The sequence below is a fragment of the Cebidichthys violaceus genome, unplaced genomic scaffold (assembly GCF_023349555.1).
Source record: "Cebidichthys violaceus isolate CVI_PGR_0920_01 unplaced genomic scaffold, fCebVio1.0.p SCAF_49, whole genome shotgun sequence".
NCBI lineage: Eukaryota > Metazoa > Chordata > Actinopteri > Perciformes > Stichaeidae > Cebidichthys > Cebidichthys violaceus.
Genome location: NW_027176694.1, coordinates 1200521 through 1222468, shown reverse-complemented (window position 1 = coordinate 1222468; position 21948 = coordinate 1200521). Strand labels below are relative to the sequence as shown.

The window sequence follows — 21948 nt, the reverse complement described above, 5'->3', positions numbered from 1 at the left end:
TTATGTGCATTACCTGCTGGTCTGCGGTCTTCTGAACACATTCCTTCAGAGGCTCCTTCTCCATTGGTTTGCGTATGCGAGACAAAGTCCCGGCCTCGCAGTCCTCTATGCTCACACGCAGGTCCTTGATCTCAGAGATGTAGTTCTTACACAGAGTTTCATCCTGTTGACCTGTGTGTAGCAACATATGTATTACTTTAGAGCAGCAAAACAAAGGATTGATTCAATCAAAAAGGCAAGAAGTGAGTTTGGATGCACTTGAGGGCCAAGAACATAGAACATCCTGAATACTGTAGATAAAACAAGTACTGTCACATACAGGTTTTGTGTCCATGGCACAGTATGGTGTTGTATTGTTGATGTGTAAACTACGTGTCGCCCTCTTTCACACTCAAATCCCGTTTTCTTGCGATACATCTGCCACGTATTTGCCGTGTGCGAAAGCACGATCGCGCATGCAGCTCATTATGTGTCGTGACACACGCAGCTCCATTTAAACTGCAGTCCTAACATACAGCACATAGCAAGTATTTTCTACCAAAGTCATCACAGCGTTAGGCGATAAGGCTACATGACATAAAAAAAAAAAAAAAAAAAAAAAAAAAGCTGTAGCCTAACTCACAAAATATGGATTTGTTGCAGAGCTACAACAAAAGCAACGTGGGAACCAAACCATCATGCGGTCACTTAGAACTCTACTCTAATGAGCGTCTCATCCAAAGCTTTGACCGGCTTCACATCACTCACCTTTGAGCCTAACAACCATTAGTCCTGAAAGGTGAACAATTACATTCTGTGAAGATGCTAGTCACTTATTGTAGATTCCCTTTATACATCCATGAATCATTGGTTGTTTGGAGGAATGAAACACCCAAAAAAGTCACCTTTCTCCATGGAGCGGAGCAGGTGGTCGAAATGCTGGGTGGACTTGGTGTAGTCGCCCTCGACCTGCATGCGGTCATCGGGGCCGAAGAGCTGCGAGTCCTGGCTGTCGCGCATGTAGTCCTGGTAGTGGAGCTCCAGGTTCCTCATCATCAGCCTGTACTCCTCCGGTTTCATGGTCTTCAACTGCGAAGGACGGAGAAGAACCGGGGGGGGGGGGGGGGGGGGGAATTAGGAGGCGGGATTTATTCTGCGTATTCTGAGGAGGTCGATGCTTTGATTTAATGACGTATTTTTTTGGTCAGTCATTAAAGCACGAAGAAAACGGTTTTGTTGTTAATTGTATCACGGCTAGCGCACTCTCTCCAGAGCTATAAAATGATCCTGCAGTAACTGAATGTGATTCCAAACACTTAACGTCATAAAACTCTTCCCTGCGCAGCCAGCTCTTAAAATAACAGACTTCATTTAGTTATTTAGATTATATTAGCTATTTACAGCTCTTGGAAGCTCATGGTTTGGTCTTATTTTCAAATTAGTGCAGTTGGCAGAAGATTGAATGCTGTTTAATATTTCTTAAGTTAAAAAATAAAATGCTTTTTGTATTTATTTATTTTTTTTGCATTTTTCACATACATGAAGTTTACACCGAATATAACAACTCCGTTTTTTTATTTATATATTTATTTATGTAATGTATAGAAGTGTTGACGCTCACCATTGTGATGTTCCAGGAGTGTATCTGTGTGAAGTCTCTCATCAGGTACTGCCACGACAGCAAGCTCTTCATGTCTATATGGAGCGTCTGCCACATGGTCACTATCTGCTGATAACCCGAGTCCAGACTGGAGTAGGAGAGGAACGCAGCGAGAATCAAGACACAGACGGTACTGCAGAGATTATATCTGCCACAGAATTGCCGGTTAACATTTCCCATGAAACCCCCGCTGCTCGTCCACACGTGATCTCACCTGGACACGCTGTCCACGGCCTCCTTGTTGACCGGAGGCACCATGAAGCAGACGGAGGGCACCACCGCCTCGTGTCCGGAGTGGTTCAGGACCTTCCACTTGAAGGGCTGCGAGTTGTTGAGGAGCGCGCACTCGTCTCCTTTATGGACGGTGATCTGAAACACAAGCCGCGATTGGTGAATTACACACACACACACACACACACACACACACACACACACACACACACACACACACACACACACACACACACATCGAAGAGGCCGCGCTGAGGTTCCCGCGACATGTTTGACCACTCCGGGCTGTGGACGAATCAACAGATCACTGACCTCCTGCTGCTTGAAGTCACAGACGGCCTGAACGGGCAGTTTGCCTTTGATGGAGGTGGTGGGGTTGCGTGGTTTCAGCTGGATGATGGACTTGGCTCTCCTGTTCAGGCCGGTCGCGAGGGTCTTGAATTCATTCAGCTGTTCTTTCTCCTCCTGGGGGGGAAATAAATACGATCAAATGAATAAAAAGTAAAATATTTCCCAGTTTTCTGATGGCATTAAATTAAAAAAGGGGGAAAATGTTGCTTCTGAATCGAAACAGTCATCGCCTACATTTTCTTAAGAAGCTCATCCGGCACGATCGTGTGCACGAACAGCTAGATATACACATGTCAGCAGTCCTCACTCACCACAGCATCCTGCAGCAGATCCTCCAGCCGTGTGGCTGTGGTGGAGCGATCGCAGCTGTATTTCTTTTTCATGTTGTCTTGCATTTTCTTCATCTTGTCCTGAGCCTCTTTCACATCGGCAAAGAACTGCAAGAAGACGGGAAATTTGACTCTTTGCTCGCTGAATGTTGACGGATGTAAAGGAATCACTGGAATTCCACAGATCTGTTTTTGAATTCACAGAGCTGTCCCATACCTGGTAGTAGGCTGTGTTTTCTTTGAGATGAGCCTCAATACAGCAGCACAGCTGGAGGATCCAGCTCCACTGAGTCTGCAGGGCGGCTGTGAAGGCCTGAAAGAGACAGAGAAGACGTGACGACGGTGCATTAGTGGAGGCCTCGCTCAGTAGCTTCTACACAGCATGTGGATCAGCTGTTCAGCTGGGCTTATTAGCGTAATTACTTCAACCGTCTTCTTGCCGGGATGTCCGTCCCTGACAAGTTTGTCTCCTATGACCTGGAGATCATTGACTTTCTTCTCCCTCAGCTCCAGCTCTCGCATGAGACCCTGAATAATCAAAATGAAACAGTTAACGGCAATCTTGGTAGGGAAAAAAAACAACCTCCTGTGCATTCATTTTATGACTTTATCCAAACATATTTTACACAACGGGCTGGAATTGGAGACAAGATTTAAGAAACTGAAGCAGGCAAACGCAGAATTTGATTTTGACGCACCGAGTAGTTGTCTTTCTTAGACGTCATGTTGGTGTTCCTGTCGCTCCAGTCGAAGTTGACCTCCTCCTCTTCTTTGTCATTTAACCACATCATTTCCTTACTGGCAGCGCTGATGAAGGCGTGGAGTGAATCCAAGTTCTTTAGGCGGGACTTGGAAGAGTTCTGGCAAAAAGAAAAGATCAAAATACAAGCAGTTTAAAAAACAGCTTTCAATCACCTACGACTTCAAATTTGTGCAGATTAAAATACAGAAATATTTACCAGTAGCTTGCCGTACTGCAGGTCCAATTTACCCATGTATTGTCTGTACGAGCCCTTGCCGATAGGAGACAGCTGGCTCTGCAATAAAAGAGAGACGCAACAGAGGTTACTTTTAAAACCAACGGCACAACGTCGGACGCTGTGCGATCCCTTCTGGTGACGGCGCTACCTCGTCGGCCCTGGCCCGCTCAATCTTGGATCGGAAGTCCTCCACAGTTTGGTGCAGGCCTCTGTGGCTGCCCAGCTGGGACTCCACGGAGGGCAGATCAGAGCCCCACTCCGCCTGGTCGAGGCGAAGCTGGTTCTCCTCCACCCACGCCAGGAGGTCTTTGACATAGCGGATGGTCACGTCATCCATCTCTGGGCGCACCCTGGTGGAGCCCTGCTGGATGGTCTGCGTCATAGGAGCCTTGGTGACGACCGTCGTGGTCGTCATAGTGGACTTCAGGCGAAGGTTGTAATCGGTGCGCAAGTTCACCAAGCGCTCATGGAGGCGGTAAACCCTGTGTGCGATGAGAAACGCAGCACTTTCATACTGCTGATCTTGTTTTGGGGGGGGGGGGGATTCAGATCTGCATCTTTCAACTGTTTTGTAACACGGTGTATTACACATTGCACCAACCTGCGGTACATCTGTTCAGCCTGAGGGTGGCGCCCGTCCTTGAGTATCTGCACATCGTTGAAGAGCAGGCGGATCGTGTTGTCGGCCTTGTCCAGCTCCCGCTCCACTTCTGCTGTGTGCTGAGCTGGTTTCCCCGCGCTCAGCAGACGAATGTCCTGAAGGAATGAGAGACAATAAAAAACATAAAGTTTTTTATCTACTTCTCAAATGCCAACGACTTAGAGAGGAATATAAAGGCTTGTGACGGTGATGGACATATAAGCAGCCACTTCTCTGCCTGAAGGATACTAGAGATTCCTATCATTCTTTTCTCCTTTTACTTTTCTGTAGCTTTGGGCGACATATTTGGCAGATAGTTTTAGGTGCATTGTTCTCTTAAATGACTGATTAGAAGGATGTTCATAGTTAGTTTTTGTTAAACTAAATAGCATAAAAGAGGCTTAAAAAGTCTGTCCTTTGGACTCAATTAGACCAAATTTATAACCGATATGTATGAAAAAAAACTTAAAATCCCAAACTCTTTAGTCACAATGAAATAAAGTCACAAGGTCTAAACAATGATCTGGATTCGTTGGAAGAGCAGTATTTCTAATGTTAGCACTCACCGTCTGCAGCAGGGTCTCCAGGTGGCTGAGATGGCTATCGCAAGACCCCGACTCCATCTGGACTTTACTGACAATCCTCTGGAGCCTCTCGAGTCTGGATGAGATACGATCAATCATACAAAAATAAAAATTAAGATCAGTAAGACATTCAATTAAACATTTTAGACCAACAGAAGCTGAAAATCAAAACGGACGGCCACCTGCTTTGCAGCAAATACTCCAATTTATGAGGGTCACTCACAAATGCCATTCCTCAACCCCTTTTAGAAAGATTACAGTTACAGCTCCGAGAGAGACAGCTCTCCCTCCCGAAAATACTCTGCCGCGCAGCAGAGCAGGGCGAGACGAATATGTCCTCTTTGACAAAGACGTCCTGTCTGCTCATTCGGTCACTCGTCATCTCAGAACCACGAACGAGGCTGTCGGGCCCGCGAGATGACCGAACCGTCTCATGACATGAAACCATCCCATTATGCAGACATGACGCAGCGCTACTCTACATTATGTCTCGTTTTGATGCAAAGCGTCTGTCACCAGCCAGAGTGCTTGTCTATCTTCTACCAAAGCGTGGGGGAAATGATGCAATACAGCTGCAACCAAAAAATATATATATGACGGTGAAAGAACATCGCTGTTTGATAAAGGAGTAACTGAATTTACCTTTATTTTAGGTAAATAAGAACGTAATTGGCAATGACATGCTTTTATCATATCTTCATGAAGACAGCTTTGGTGGTGTCGGAAGGTTAGCGGGCTAGCTAACGCAACGACCCTCAGGCTAAAGCTAGGCTACTAGCTAACTGCCTTTTTTGTAGTTATTAGCTTGATGATATTAGAAGCTTTATTTCTAAACTGTTCTGTCTTGTTTGCACAAGACTCCTTGGTTGGGGGTTAAATGAATAAAAGAATACATTGTGGCATATCCACCGCTGTCCTAACCTCTCAAACTCTATCCTGAGCAGCCGTTCTCTTTCCAGGATGGCCACGTGAAGTCGACCCCATTCTTTCTCCACGTCAATGGGATGGTAGCCCGGCGGGACCTTCACTTGACCGGCATGCACGGCACTCTGTGGACGGGCGGGAGCAGAATGCGTTAGCCGGCCACTCAATAGAGCAGAGCGCAATAAAATACAAAAAGGACAGACGGGCGAGCTCGCCTCAAAGGACTGGTAGATGTGCTTCGACCGGTTCTTGTCGCCCTCTTTCACTGGCAGCTCCGTCTCTTTGAACTTCAAGAACTGGCGCCAAAGAAGCTAAAGAAAAATACACAAAAAACAAAGTTTAAATTAGTAATCTATATCTTCACTTGATTTATGTCTTAAATGACATGTTTTGCACATGTAAATGAATTTAAAGTCCTAATTTCCTAAATAACATAAGCACATTAACACATCACGCTACAGTTTTAGGCGTCTCCACACAATGGGGTGCTGTCCTCCGTTTGTTCATTCCCATGACTGGTGTAAATTGAGTTGAACTTCTGTAATGACTCAAATGACCTCACTGCCTGTATTACCAAAGACAAATGTTACTCGCTCTCTAAACAGGCTTAGCTGCTTTTAAAACCAAAAAAAAAAAAAAAAAAAAGCACAGCCAAACCGCTACTTGATGATGTGTGTGTGTTGCTGATGATTTGAATTAAGAAAAATACTAAAGTCACGCTAAGCTTTTATTCTGCAGCGCTGACAGGGAGTGGTTCCTCAGGATTAGGTTCAGCATTATCTGCCTTCTGGCTACATATTCTCAGCACCGACACGGCCCCACCTACACAACAACAGTGTCTGGGAATACAGTTACTGCCATCTGCCCACAGTCATAATATAAGCGTGTTTCTTGATCTCACAATGGAAACCTCTTTTTCACAATACTTTAATTATTAAGACATGTTTTAATTGTTTATTAGGAGTAAAATAAAAGATATCTGTGCTCTTCGACTAAAGACAAATCTCTGGCAGAGAGGCATAACATCGGCGCGTCATCTCACCTCTATCTCCTCGTAGCTGGCAGGGAACTTCCTCTCCTCGAAGATTGTGACATGGTGGCGGATCCACTGGAGCAGAAGAGTCACCAGCTCGTAGTACTCCTGCCAGCGCAGCTCCAGCTCCTGCAGCCAGCACAGCAGAAAAGACAGTCGGGCGTTTAACAACAACAGCAGCAGCAACAGACAGACAGACAGGAGGGCGCTTATTCCTCCCGCGCCGCCGTGTTCGATCGCTCGCGCGCCACGCTAAACCCAATTAAGCACCAAACAATCCGGGTCTTGTGTGAGCGGACAAGGAGGCAGAGTGTGGAGAAGGGGTGGATGAAGGGGGCAGAGGTGGAGGAGACAGTGGAAGACAATGGTGGGAGACAGACAGACAGACGGACGGTAGCGTTATGGAGGTGGAGTAAGATCATATAAGAGTAAACTTTTAGACATGTAACATTTATTTACAGTGCTGAGTGTATGAACTACTATACAGTTATACGATACAGATTCATGGTACGGAAGAAGTTCTGCTCACGTTAGCTCTGGCGCCGTCGTGCACATCGATCCGAGGCATGGCGTCGTACAGGGATGACACATAAGTGATGATGGACTTCTCGTCAGGGTGTTGGACGTCGACATCTGAAAGGACATCTCATTATTTCACGTTTGGACCACCGACAGTCAGTAACTAGGCATAACGCAGCACAACGCACCAACTCATTACAAGATTAAATCGGTCTTACCCTCGGGGTCCAGTAGGCGGGTCACCCCCAGGTCGCTCTCTGCCACAGTGAAGGCCTGTTCCAGGTTCTCCAGGTTGGTCTGTCGGTACACGCTGCCCATGTCGATGAGTCTGGGACTAGGGGGAACACAAAACATGGACAATTAGTCACCAGGTGATACGTTACAGTAATCTTCAGGGGGGTGGTCTAGTGAAGCGTTTCACGCGAGCTTAATAGTATGACCGACTTCAATCTGCAGTGTAAGGACATGCATTTTGAGTCTCCATAACAGAACTGTATATGAACGTATGAGAGCAACTGTAAAGCTGCAATTAAAACGTTTAGCTTTCTACGCACACATGTTGTGTTTGTAGTTAAAACTTGGGAAGTGGGATAGAATGGAGGGCTAAACGCCAACAACATTAACATGAATACAGGATCCATGGAGTCTGTACAGGTTCGGCTCACTTATAAGCAGTGGCTGTGCTGCCAATGGCTACATCCCACCTGTTCCACTTTCTCTGCATGAGCACCTGCATTTATGTCCTCTGGGTGTTTGACTCTCCCTGGCAGATGTCAGAGCATCTATAGCTGGCATGTTAATTTATAGAGCAGCTGATGTAATCACAGCTGACGCATTTTAAGCAGGTAGCCGCCTGCTACTTGACTCTCAGGACATTTATATTAAAAAAAAAAAAAAAAAAAAAAGGTAACATCTTCAGAGTGCAAAGCAGGATGATACTTGACTATTACAGAACTTCTAATCATTATATCACAAACCGTTTCAAATGCATTACCAACTCCACATTTGCAAAGGTGCAGTGCATATCCCTGCAGTACTGATTCTGATATTTAGTAAGCAGATCCGATTTGTGCAATAAGTAACAGATGGAGCAGGTTCATACAGCTCTCTGACGCGTAGAGCGGAACGACCTGCGTTCTGTCCGCGAGCAGGCGAAGCTTCCGCGCGGCGGATTTCTCTCACGGAGTACTGCTCCGTCGGCCTGGAGGAGCCGCTCGTGCTCCGTCCCTCTCTGCCGTGAAAGCTCCGGGACCTGCATCCGTGGCACAGCTCGTCGCCGCTGGAGCGGGCCCCCGAGCTCTGGGAACCCCGCCCCGAGTCCCGGGAGGAGGATCCCTCCGACGGGATGTCCTCGCACAACATGACCACCCTGTCGTCCGCATTGCTGACAGATCGTGACACGCCGCCAGTGAAGCCGATGCTTCCCCTCTTCTTCTTGGACTTCTTCCTTATACCGAGCATCTTAAGGTCCGCGGGGACGGCCCTCCCACCCCCTCCCTCCCCCCCCCCACCCCAGCGGCAAGTAAAAGAGGTTTTGCTTCAGTGGGCTTCACAGATCATTCAGTGGCTTGACGGTTGCATGTAAATCAATCCAATGCATTGTCTCAGGTGTCCATCGTCATGTGAAGATCCCCTTAATCCTTTCTGCAGGGTTGCTGAGATGAAGAAATCCTCCTATTGGTGCAGCCCTATCGCTGCTTTTTTTTCCCTCCACGTGACGTCTAATTCGATTGTTGCGGCGTTACGAATTCCTCTAGTAACCCTTCACAGGCCTACATAAACCCTGGACAATTCTCCGGACGAACGCACATTCTGCACCGGGATGCTCTGAACTGTGCCTACACACGAAGAGACGCCACAGTTTTCATGTAGCAGCCACAAAGCGCCACAGTCACGCCCACGCGCCACACCCCTGACCGCTATGAAAGGCAGCGCTAATCCAGCCTCAGGTGTCTCCAAAAAGAGTTTCAGGTGCACGCTCCAGTTCAAGAAAGACTTGCCCCTGCAGGCTTCCCTTTCTTTCGGTGCATAAAGACTCTACCGTGCTCCGCGTTTGTCTTCCTCTCATCTAATGCCACTTTGCTCTCTGGACTCTTCTGCAGGAATCCCTTTGTTTGAAACGTCTAAAGAGAAACCAAACCAACGGCAAACTGCATTCACAAATCTTCCTGGGAAATAAACGGGCATTCATTTCCCAGGATGCCGCAGCACAAAGCGATCCTTAACCACTAATTATACGATAAAGACACACAACAACTTGAGGGGAATTAGCATATTTTGGTGGCGAGGACTTTAACTTTCGGACTTTTTAATACCTAGGTAAGCAAACAATCTAATAAGCTCATCATGTTTAATAGAGCGTTACTCAAGGCCAACGCCTGCTAGTGTTATTTGTAGCCTGAAGGCCTGAAATGTTCATGCAGAGCCATTAATACAGCTTGTATTAAAGCAGCAGTACGGTCAGCCGCAGTGAGTGCAGGAGACGTTTTTATGAGAAAGTTTAATCGGACGCAAGTGAATGATTTATTTAAGCGCTGCGATATAGAGGATCTGCACAATTAAAATATGCCACACTGCTCACTGTTTTTCCATTAAAATATAATGTAAATATAAAAGCTGCGCCACAGTTATCATGTCTGATTGGAATAGACACATCTTGTCAATGCTGAAAGTGGGATTTAATTACAGAGTTGATCAGCGATGAACCGCCCCACTCACTGGTGTTTGTGTATGACAGCGTTGAAGAGCTTGCCGTCCCTCCAGCTGGTGGTGAAGTTGTCACAGCGGATGCCCTGGTAGCCGTCGGTCATCCTCTGGGACCAGAGCAGCAGCTTCTCCTTGGCCGTCATGTCTTCGGACTGGCCGTTGATCTGAATATCTGAGATCTGAAACAATACATGAACATATATAAATACAAATACACTGTTGGAAAAAGGTGGATGTTGTGTTGAGAAATGCAAAATTGGAGAAATGTGGAAGCGATAAGTCATTAGTGGAAACCATAGGATGTAATTTAAATGGAATCACCAGACACCCAAAGTTCATTTTAGAATTATACATTCAGAACAGTCTCAATTAACGCCTTTCATCGTTCCCTGACTTAATTAATGTGTTTCCTGGTTGTCTCGTCTATTAGCATGTTAAACATTCATCAGGAGTTCAGCAGATTTAAGTGTTCTGACTTGGCTCACAGGATGCAGCAGGACTTCTGTCATGAAAAACGCCGCTGCAGCATCCAGAGAACTTTTAATTGACAAAAACTCATAGTTTTCCATTTTGTGTGTGTGTGTGTGTGTGTGTGTGTGTGTGTGTGTGTGTGTGTAACTATCAATGTGTTTGCGCCATTTAAATGCATCTCCTCTCACACACTAGCCTGCAAATCTTTTTAAATAAGGAATCATTTAAAAAAATTAAAAAAAAAGAATGGGATGTGATGTTACCTCAGTGAAATGAAAAGCATGTGGACTATCTGGACCACTCAATTTCAGAGTGACTATTTAACCTCTGATCTGTTTGTACACTTATTTACTTCACAGCATACAATTCTTATTTCCTCAGTAAATGAAATCAACTGAGGATTTTACTTCACATTACTTGGTAAGACTGGAATTTTCCTCTCCCCTCTGATCTCTATGACTCACCGACCCAGCTATGCTCCCTCTCTATTCTATCAAAGCATAAAGGCTCATTATGTGTAGCTACAGGGCACACTGGCACCTTCACCAGATCACCGCTCTCACCACCAGTGTCTCCTTTATTTTCCCATGCTGCGCTTTTTGAAACCCGAACCCGAAGCATTTGACGCTACAAGGCGTGGCTCTGACAGTCTAGGCCGGTGTCCAGGGATTTATGCCCCGGCAGCTCTCTGGCGTTCTCGGGAACAGCGGGAGAAGGCCAGAGAACGCGGGATGCGGTCGGGAGAGTAGCACGACAAAGAGCCGCGCACTCGGCCCGACACGCCCTCCCCCTTGGGAGTCAGGGTGAGAGTGACTCATTCGGACACACCCCAACGGTTCATAAATCAGCCAAAGCGCACCAAACATGTGGCGGCGGTGTTAACACGTAGCCGTAAATGCTTCTCGAAATATGTTTTGGTTAGAGGATGTCAATTTCGAAAAGGGAATTTGGAGAGCAGAATCCATTCCAGCAGGTGCAGATCCCAGAGACAGAGGTATAGAGCGATAATGTAACGGAACACAACACTGACAGATGAGGAGACCTGGAAGTGGAGGATGATGGTCCATATTAACCCCAGGGTGAGCTTGGGGTTCCCATCTGCTATGTCATCGTTTCTGATGTTCACCAGCTTGACCTGAGAAAAGACAAAACGCGGAGCGATTACTTTCAGGATTACAGCATCTGGTGAAAACACACACACACACACACACACACACACACAAGGGGACTTGTGACAGGGACAGGTTCAATGTCTCCTCGTAGGTTTCCGTACCTGCCGGTGTCTGAGGAAGTCCAGCGCTATCTGTACATTCTGTAGTTTGTGGAATCGCATACGGCCCTTCTCTCTGGGCTGAAGAGGAGGGGAAACAAAGAGATGTTTGGTTACATGATGGACACTAGACTGTCAAGAGACAGAGAAGTGATGGGGAGGAAAACAGAAGAGCAAATGGAAAGACATTTAACAGAAAGAATAAATGGAGTAATAACTAGCGAATCTTGGATAGTTTTTCTAGGATTTCAGGTGAGTCATTATTTTGATTTCGTCCTGTTGTTCACAACCTTTGGAGAGAAAAAAAAATATGCTGGAAAGAAAAAATCCTTTAGAATATTAAATACAGCAGGAAAATAGCAGAGGCCGAGCCACGCTTTTGTTTTATTTAAATCTACTGACAGCAAGCTACGAAAAAAATACAAACGCATTGAAAACACTGCAGCGCAAAACAAAGTGCAGCTTGAGCCCAAAACTGTCAAGTTAATTAAAGTGTCAGCAGGAGCAGTTAATTAAAATCCAGCAGCCAAATGCTTAAAGCGAGCACGCCGATGAATGAAAGAAAGGAAAAAAGGGCCAACAAAACACTTGAGAAAGCGCAGATGAATAATAATGATTATTAAAAAAATGGACTACTGTAAGTTATCGACCCACTCACCAACCGAGCGGTCCTGACCACGTCTCTCTCCCTCGGCTAGCCCCAGCAAGAGCAGTGCAAAGAGAGGAGGCGAAGGCCAGACGGCAAAGACCAGCACACACAGACAGAGGTCACAGGGAGGAAGGAGGAGGAAGAGGAGGAGGAGTAGAGAAGGAGAACGGTATTCATCAGATATAAGTATAGTACACACACACACACACAGGCCAAAGTGGGGGTTAATGTGTCAAGGCTATGGAGGTGTTCAGAAGATGAGCAGAGCTGGAGCTGGTGGAGGGAGCGGTGAACTACAGCAGCAGAGCAGCTTCTCTACAGAGCTGGTGTGTAATGAGCCTTAGGATTCTAGTCGAAGACGTGGACAGACTAAAAGGGTGCAGGAGAAGTGAGTAAATATTAGATAGTTGGGAAAGAGAGAAAAGGAACCCTGGACTCAAGAGCCGCCGGTAAATGAGTCTTTGTTGAGTTCAGCTCAGGTTAAGCCTCTGACTTGACAACGTGGCTGCGACTGGTTACGACTTGTTGCCACAGGGATGATATCCCAGCTCAGCCAAAGACAAGTACTCCTTGTGTAATTAGTCAGGATTAGGTTTTTTTTGGTTCGGAGGACGTCTGAGAGGTAAAAAGACGCAGAGCTTGGGCCCTGGTCAGCAATCAGACGTGGTGGCGGTACTCACCAGCGTGTCCCCAGAGAGGACCTCCAGCAGCGAGATCAGGTTATGTCCATCTCGAAGGTCTTCATACAGGTCTGTCACGTGACGCTGCGACTGTCAGGATGAAGAGAAGAGAGCATGTCACAGGGATTCAAGAGGCAAGCGCCCGGGAATAACACCGACAACCCCATATCATATGCAGGGACAGCTATTCAGGACTGACAGCTGGGGCGTTTCGTTTTAGTGACCGAAGCGGAACACAATAAATCACAATACTGGTCCAAATGTTTCCAAAATGCGCTGAAGCTCAGCTTTAATAAGAACCGCTGCATGTTTTATATAAGCTCAGAGCGCTCTCTCCTCGGGTACAGTTCTACCCGGGACAGGAATGCATCGCCGTGAGCAGGCAGGCCTGATTCCAAATCCAAAAATGTCAGCTGTCATCCCTGAAAAGTGATAGATGAGACCGCATAAAAGCCAGAGCAGTGAGGTAAAAAAAACCAAAAAAAAAACACGCATTAAAATAAAATAAAACGCAAAAAAAAAGCCTGAATGAATCTTTTGGATTTCAATCAAATCACCAGTCAGAAGTGCAGTCCCTGGTTATACAAGTAAGGTGTGGTCTACCAAGACAGTGGGGGCGATGCCAGGAAAACACAAGATTGGAAAGAAAAAAAAAATATTGAGGGAGGTCTCCATGCAAAGTCGTCCCCTCGACCAGACACATTTAGTTAGAGTCAACCGCTGGAACGTGCCAGTACCTACCTCTGCCCTCCGATGCTGGGTGGAGAGGGTTGAAAGACGGAGGAATGAGAACAGATGGATGAGCAACGGAGAAACGGAGAGAACAGAAACAAAAGGAGAGAGAGAGAGAGAGAGAGAGAGAGAGAGAAAAGAGGAGAAATAAATGACAGTAAAATGAAGGGCAATGATTTGGTTGATGTGGATGATGGACACGGCGGCACACGGGACGGACAGGTGAAACACACAGAGGGGTTAAACTTTTTTTTTTTTGCGCGTTCGTCACTATGGGTGAAGGAGGCCTCGGCCCGCGAATGGAATGAAAGCGCATCTCCCTTGCAAGTTACAACAGCGGCTCATTTTATGTCCAAGCCTCAGATGTGCTCCTCCCCCCCCCCCCCCCCCCCCCTTTCTGGCAGAGCCGTGATGAACGCATCTGGATCAGGAGTGGAGGGAAGGCAGCCTGCACTGCCACCACTAGGGTTCACTGTCTGCACATGTAAAACGTTCTCCCGGGGGCTACGCTGTGTGGTTTGATCAACTCGGGTAGAGTACTGTGATATAATATTCTTGAGCTGCACACGATTATAAAAAACAAACAAACTCTGAGCATCTTAATCAAACATCACTGTTAAATTCCTTGGTTGAAATATAGATTTTTTTTTTTTTGCGATCATCTTGTAGTTTCCCTACTCAAGAGCCAGCTGTCATCGCCCCTCAATTACCTCGAGGCTCTGCTCCATGTGACACCGTTGCAGCTGAAAGGTAAGTGTTATGCTACAAATTGCCCTCTCAGACGCAAAAAAAACACAACAAAAAAAACCAAAGCCGCTCTGTAAACTTGTCAAGGTGAAAATCATTAGCGCGCATTGGCTGACAGCGCCTCATCCCGGTTCCTCCACATGGAGACGAACGCTTCAACACGCTTCGGGTTTAACGTGATGTTTAACGACACCTTGTGCAAATTCCTCCAAAACTCCCGAGGGGAGACTTTCAACAATAGTTAGGTATGATATGAAATCAATCTGTAGTTTGTGATCTAATGAAATGTAAGATTACGCTGGAGGCAGATTTATTTTTTTTTTGCTCTGCAGCTGGTGTGACGTTCCACGGTATATAAAAAAAGATTTACTGCGCTGGGGAAATAAGTCAAGTGGCCCGTCACAGCTTTACACGGCTGCACCCTACCTCTAGTCGGGCCTTGTGGAGTCAGCCATCAGGCCGTTAAATCAGCGAAACGTCAGTTCAACCTGAGAGGGGCAGTCTTGCCGACCGAACATGTGCCTTTTTCGGTAGCTGAATGTAGGCGGAGGTGATGATCCCCAAGTTAAAAGTTACATTTTTCATACCAAATATTGACGTGCAATATCGATGTGAATACCTGCAATCTGTGCAACTTCCCACGCGTTAACGTCAGTTTAGGCCGGGCATGAACGCGGGTAGACACCCAGACCCGGGAGTCTGTGCAGCACATGCGCTACCGTTGGCCTTAATAACCACCGCGGGGCTCTGGACCGAGACCAGAATTTGCCTTTTCAGAAGGACGTTAAATGAGTCCAGATGTCTGTGACTCACCCTCCAACATTCAACAGCGATCACTAAAGAGGAACAAGAGGATCTACAGTACGTTCTCATCGTGGGTTAGCAAATATATTGCACCGCACATTCATGGAAAGGAAAACACTCTTTGTGCTTTTCCTTTTTCTCCCCACTCTTGTTCCATAAAAAAGACGAATGAATGGCCCTGTGTCTGTGGAGTGAATGTTCAAATAATGTGGAAGCGCTTGATGTTGCGATGGCTGTTAATGCATTGCTGCCAATGGGAGTTTCTGGAACAAAAGTGGCACAAGCCGGGGTAATTTCACTGCTCTGTGGGAGGGGGTATTGTGTTACGGGGGCTCATTTTTCACTTGTAATGAGGAACTCCAGAGTGAGGAGTTTGGCACCGTCCTGAGCCAAAAGCGTGATGCATCGGCAGGCTTTCAGGTCGCAGTTTGAGCACAGAGGTAGGCGAGAGCGGACGCGTGCTGACGGATGGTTTCAACAGTCTCCAAGCTGACGACGGACTGGACCGCCGGTTAGCCTCCCCCATCACGGTACAATGTTAAAGACTAAGTGTGAGAGAGCAACTGCCAAGGTAATGTGTGTTTGTGTGAGGGGGGGGGGGTCATGGTGGTAATCACTTCCACAGGGGTCAGCTCCAATGCACAGGTAAGGGATGGATTACATCTTAGATCAATTATATTACAATTCATTCATTATAAAGACATTGATTTTGTTTTGATCGCCCATCATTCTGCAGCGGAAAATATCAACAATGCATGGAAATTCTTGCCAAAATAAAAATACAAGAATCACAAACTAGTCGCACCTGTAATAAAGTACATAGATTTAATTCTGAAGGTAGAGATCAGAACTTCTCAACATCTGAGTTGCGACATGTTGTTCTGTAAGAAAGCAGTCTCTCACATGATCATGAGGTTCAGAGAAAGTGTGAATGTGTGGCCACTTTTTTTTTTTTTTTTTTTTTGTACCTCGGGAATGTGAAAAAAAAAATAAATGGGACATGACACTGTAGGCGTGTGAGAGCTTGAATGCACCTTTAGGGTAAGGAATAAGAAACAGTGAAAGCCAAGGACGGATCCTCACCTTTATCAAGTGCTTGTTCACCCATTTCGTGAAGGTCTTTTTCTGTACTCGATCTCGTTCATCTGCAAAAAACAGAGACGCAGACGCAGTCAATCATCAGACACAAACAAAATCGACATGACTTTAGTGAAAAAACGTGCGCTGTGGCTTCGTGACGATGGACGTATAGCGGTTGGAAGCTCCATTTATTTGGCATAAAAGCAGCAAAGGAAAGAGGAAATCCCCAAAATACCAGACTTGTTTGATATCTGTAAGACAAACAGATTCATCACCAGGTTAAAAAAAAAAAAAAAAAGCCTCTTGACTGTGCACGCCTGCACCTGAGTCAGACCGTATCAGATCACAGTCATTGAGCCCCCCCACCCCCCGTTGTCTAGGAAACGTTGTATCTGTCCCTATGACACCGCTGCCAGCTGTGCTCTTGGACACAAACATTCATAAAAAGGATTCCATCGCGAGGGACGGGATGCGTTAATGCGCCGATTACAACAAGACACGGCACATCTATTAGAGAGCGCAATTTTCCCGACAAGCAACAACAAGATCTTGGCGAGGAGCGCGCCCGCTGAGACAACAAACCCGCATACACCCAATTCCTATTGGAGTTCAGGCGAAAACCCACAAGGTGTGGCGGCGCTGCAGCGTTTATTATGGACACAGTGGATCGGGTTCGTTTTTCACTTGATCTTTAATGAACAGATTTCATTACGCAGCATTGACAAGTGGCGCTTTGAAAACTGAGGGAGCCACTTGACTCACACAAGGCAGAATGAACTATGGACACCGACATAAAAGTCTCGTCTTATCAGTTTAAAGGGAGTTATCTGATCAACTCGTCCGGCGACACACCCAGCAGAGAGAAGCACAGGGCTGTGATTCAACCTTTAAAACAACAATAAAGGAGCCCATAGGCTGCACTTGTTTTCTCAGGAGGGTGTCAGCATGACTTCCGCAAGTGTGTTATGGAACTACGTTTCCAAGGAAACCTTGTATAGACACCGCAGACCTTTTACAACCTCATTTATCATTGAAACCAATGTGAGTGGGAGGAGGAGGGGGGGGGGCCGGGGGGGGGGGGCTGAGCTTCTAACGACGTACTTCCTGCCAGGGTGGAGGAGTGACGATTGGTGACACGCTCACACGGACGGCGGTTTTCCCCAGAGGAGTCGCACCTTGACCCCGTCGGGTCGCTGCATTCTGTTCACATCGCGTTACCTAATCCCGCTTTAACTGCTCTCTGTGGACTCGTCGCTCTTCATAAGTGCAGGGTATGCGAGTGGATAGGGGCCGAGTGAACTTCAAGGATCAAATGTCACCAGACACAAGCGGGTTTCGGCTGAGGTGTGGAGCTCACAGCCCACAACAGTGGGAAAAAAAGGTCAAAACTGCAGCGGTGGAAAGTACATTTACTTTGTTTGCTTTGCAGATTGAGATTGCACAATATGGAATTAGCCACCACCTTAACCCAACACTTGCACATTATTGCATTAGTAATAATACTGCAGTTAATCGCAACAGAACACAAGTTAAGTGTCCCTGTGTGATGAGTGCTTTAGTGTTTTTAATTCTTGCTTAATTCCTACTTTCACTTAAATATTCAAATACTTTGTCCACCGCTGCACAGGGAACCACAATGGCAGAATCAAAGTGTCTTGATTAGGAGAACTCATGTATGGTAATACAGGGCGTCCATTTATTTTTTTTTAGGGAAAAAAAAAAAAGAAAAGAAAAAGAGGAACAAACTGGGGGAAAAAAAAAGGAAGAAAATGTAACACACCATTCATCCTGTCTCCAGCTCAAGTTAAGGCAAATAGACCGCAGCTGCAGTGACTCATTCAAACCCCCAAAACACACGCATGCCACACAGCAAAACAGTTGTGAATGGGCTTTTGCTGACCAATACGAAGTGAGGAAGCTGCTGATGCATTAGAAAAAGGGGGAGTATCCTCCTTTAAGTCCCAGAGATGGAGAAACACTGGACACTGCAGCCTGATCAGAAGAACTGCATGTCTGGCCACTTTTCTATGTTAGATCGCTTTGACGGTCAAACTTGCCTGTGACAACACCGGACGCCCCGCCACCTTTAGAACCTGACCGATGTACAGAACCACGCATTGAGGCGCATCACATGAACCTCTTAAAGCGCTTACAGACAAAAGCCTGTCCAACGCTCCTCTCACCTCTTCATGGGGGGGAAAAAAAACACTCTTGCCCAGCGGCGTCTCGCACACAAACACATCAAGATCGAAACTTGCAGTGGAGCCGTTTTCCATCGACTTGCCGCCATACTGGTACCTTTCCTGCCGTCCGTAGCCTTCAGCATCCCCCGGTTATAGCCCTCGTCTGAGGGCATCCTCTCTCTGCCCGTGCTGTCAGTGGAGAAATTCCTGTACCTCTGCTGCTGAGAGTTCATCTTCAGCGTTTGTCAGCACGCAGGATAATATTCCTAATGATAAAATATCCTTTCGCCCCCTTTGAGAGCAAAACTTCTGCTTTTCTCGCGTCTATCTGTCCCTCTGGAGCATGCAGTCCTGTGGCCACAATCCACTCAGCACTTCACAGACCTATGATTGCTCTCCCTCTCCTTGCCTCTCAAACTCCTCACTCCCTCAGCGGGTTCGACTCTGCCCCTCTTTCTTTTCTTTTTTTTTTCTCTCTCTCTCTCTCTCTCTCTCTCTCTCTCTCTCTCTCTCTCTCTCTCTCTCTCTCTCTCTCTCTCTCTCTTTGCTCCCGCTCACTCTATCCCTTTCACAGCAAATGGTGCCTGTGGGCTATGAAGTCTTGGCCTGTCCTTGAGTGGGATGAGCGAGTGTGTATTTAGCGGGCGCTAGTGTGCGGAGAACACGGTGGGCGGGGCTCTAAACACACCCCTTCCTCTCGCAAGCGCGCCCCGCGCCTCGCCGAGGACGAGGTGTGGTAACCTAGCTGCATGGACGATCGCTTCGTTTGCGCAAGAGAACACACACACACACACACACACACACACACACACACACACACACACACACACACACACACACACACACACACACACACACACACACACACAAGCTGAATCTCAAGATGCAATAAAAAAAGGTTTGCATTGATTACACTGAATAGAATATTAATAAATGATATACAATCTAGTGCCAGAAGTAACATGGATGTACAACAAGTACAAAAAAATATTTTCAGTCAAACACTCACGTACAGACCAACACACAACCTCATGGTTAATCATTACTTAGTCACAGCATTCCTCAGACATCTCACATTAGGAGTTACTCACTGTGACGAGAGAAGAAAAGAAAAAAAGAGAAGACATGGGGGGGGGGGGGGGGGGGTGTAGGTTTGGGAAGGGCTGATTTGGATTGCAGACAGCGATGGATGACCACACCCTGAACATCACTGATTTACAGAGAAACACAGCAGCTTATAGCTCAGTGTTTGAGCACGCTTGTGAATGTGTGTGAAGACAGACTGTTCTGCGTTTGAGTTGTTATTGTCGCTAAAGCATTTCTCACTCCTTCACTGGAGCACATCTCCAGCTCTGTAAAGATAAAGTTTTTTTTTGTAACCGCAGCCGGGAGCTCCGTTCTTCGGCCGCTCAGTCGCCGCCACCGTCGTTTCACGGTCTAACTACACATTTCCTGCTTTGTGGCGGCTAATCCTAACAAATTGGGGAACATTAGATGCATCACTTCCTGCTATCCAGAGGAGGAGGTGCAGTCAGGCAGTGATTCGAACAGCAAAGGCAAAAAAAACCACAAAAAAAACACAGGCATTGCTTGAATGCTGTTTAAGATTATTATTCTGGGTTTTTGTCAATAACCATTCTAAACCACAAGTACTGTCATCACATTTTCAAATTGTTAAAATGGAGCAGAAGTAGAGAAGAGGCCAGAGATCAGTAATGCCAGATCACACAGAGCAACGTCTGCGTAAATATAGATAATAATCAACTTTAGCCACCGTAAGCTACTGGTCATGCCAGACTAAGAGAGGCTATAGAAGCACGGTGCATATATATTACTTGTGACTGTTCTTTTGTGAAAGGGAGATTGTGTTATTTCTCATATTTTGAATAAGTGTCTCTCCAGCACACAGGTCCTGCATGTATTCAGAGTGTATCCGAGGAGTTTGGGGCTCAGTTACACAGAGTTCCTCCATAGCGGTCTCCTATACGTCTAGTGCTGACAGGTGAGCTTGAGGGCAGGGTGTGTCCCGCCCCTCTAGCACTAATAATACTATACCCCCCCCCCCCCCCCCCCCCCTCTCCGACTGACATGATTTAATCAGGCATCCTAAAACCACTTCTTCTCCCAGAGCGCTGAGCGCGACCTGTAGGAACACGAAGGTGCTCCGTGTGTCAGGGTAAGTGTGTCCGTGTGGGCGTGTGTGAGAGCGTCGATGACTCATTTCGAGCCACGTTAGCAAGTTTTCGGAGACACACCTTTGTAGGTCCATACAGTGTCTAGGCAAGCTAAGGAATGAAGGAGTGGCGTGTGTGGCAAGGCAATTAAAGGAAAGGAATCACGGCGAACACAGAATTTATTGTTGAACTTTCATTTATCCTCGCAGCCTGACACTAATACATGCCGGAATCTGAATCAAATAGTTGGAGCACGTAACACTTTAAGGAATGAGAACAGCGAAAAGGTCTAGAAGGTTCCTCATTCACGATACACAGTGTAGAATAGAACGGAATTAAAGTGAAGCGCACACCGACACCTACTAGAGCTCCCTGAGCCTCACGGGCAACACTAGCGGGAGACCCGGGAACGAAAGAAAGTGTGGAACATCTTAGTCATGAGGTCTTTCCACCAAAAAAAAGGAGGCATATCATTAAGGTCTCAACATGCTTATTACACTGCCGCCTCATCTGGCTTCATTAAAACCAGATGGAACAGTTTGGGCTTTTTATACACGGAGCGCAGAGAGAGAGCTTGGTGAAAGTAAGAGGAGAAAGTATTTTTCTTTCTCAATGACAAGTTTGAGGTTTGATCATTTTTGTTTCCAATGATGGAAGTGACAGGGAACTCGGGTTTCCTGCTTCCTATCTATTTACATGCTTGCAGGGTATTTTTAGAGGAGGTTTGGGTGAATTGGGACTTCTAGCATTGCTTATTTTCCCAGACTTTCTCTATCCGTTTGTAGCTATGCTAGAGGCTAGAGATGGAAATGTCCGTTGGTTGCTCAGTCGGTAAACCACTTTGGTGATCTTCAGTCGCCCTCAGGTTTAAAACCCGCTAAAAACTAACTAACTCCCATCAGCCTGAGCTCTAATTTGCGTTGACTAGCATATGCTAAACTGAGATGCTAAGCGTGGGATACCCTGCATTGCAGCACGTTAGCGTCGTCTTTGCGAGCACGCTAGCTTGCAGACGTTAGCATTTAGCTCAAAGCACCGCCACGGTGCGTGAATGCCGCCTATCAGAGCTGCTGGCGTGGCTGCAGGCGAAACAAAGAAGATACTGTATCGTTGTGAAGAAGGTTTGGTATAATTACCATAAACAAATATGAATTTGGTTCTATCCCAAACCGGTGCTTGTGGTCCTGAAAACCACAGTCCCCATAAACCATTTTCACTTTTG

The 21948-nt window shown here is 46.5% G+C and overlaps 1 protein-coding gene across 4 annotated transcripts in view; it reads right to left on the bottom strand.

The window, feature by feature from the left end:
* LOC137887227 (plectin-like) overlaps window positions 1–21948 on the bottom strand; it is a 114666-nt gene that overhangs the window by 18450 nt on the left and 74268 nt on the right. For 2 of the 4 annotated variants that reach the window (XM_068730063.1, XM_068730062.1), the window contains exons 2-24: window positions 16373–16434; window positions 13007–13096; window positions 11681–11758; window positions 11450–11542; window positions 9949–10115; window positions 7449–7564; window positions 7241–7344; window positions 6721–6840; window positions 5894–5989; window positions 5676–5803; window positions 4737–4830; window positions 4132–4286; window positions 3679–4012; window positions 3510–3587; window positions 3249–3410; window positions 2974–3078; window positions 2768–2863; window positions 2533–2658; window positions 2183–2335; window positions 1854–2008; window positions 1601–1727; window positions 885–1068; window positions 14–171 (exon numbers count right to left, since the gene is read on the bottom strand). In XM_068730063.1, the coding sequence (XP_068586164.1) occupies window positions 14–171; window positions 885–1068; window positions 1601–1727; window positions 1854–2008; window positions 2183–2335; window positions 2533–2658; window positions 2768–2863; window positions 2974–3078; window positions 3249–3410; window positions 3510–3587; window positions 3679–4012; window positions 4132–4286; window positions 4737–4830; window positions 5676–5803; window positions 5894–5989; window positions 6721–6840; window positions 7241–7344; window positions 7449–7564; window positions 9949–10115; window positions 11450–11542; window positions 11681–11758; window positions 13007–13096; window positions 16373–16434 (2981 nt within the window). Of the gene's footprint in view, window positions 1–13; window positions 172–884; window positions 1069–1600; window positions 1728–1853; window positions 2009–2182; window positions 2336–2532; window positions 2659–2767; window positions 2864–2973; window positions 3079–3248; window positions 3411–3509; window positions 3588–3678; window positions 4013–4131; window positions 4287–4736; window positions 4831–5675; window positions 5804–5893; window positions 5990–6720; window positions 6841–7240; window positions 7345–7448; window positions 7565–9948; window positions 10116–11449; window positions 11543–11680; window positions 11759–12335; window positions 12372–13006; window positions 13097–13747; window positions 13763–16372; window positions 16435–21948 lie in introns of all 4 variants that reach the window. The other 2 variants (XM_068730060.1, XM_068730061.1) reach the window with 2 other exon arrangements.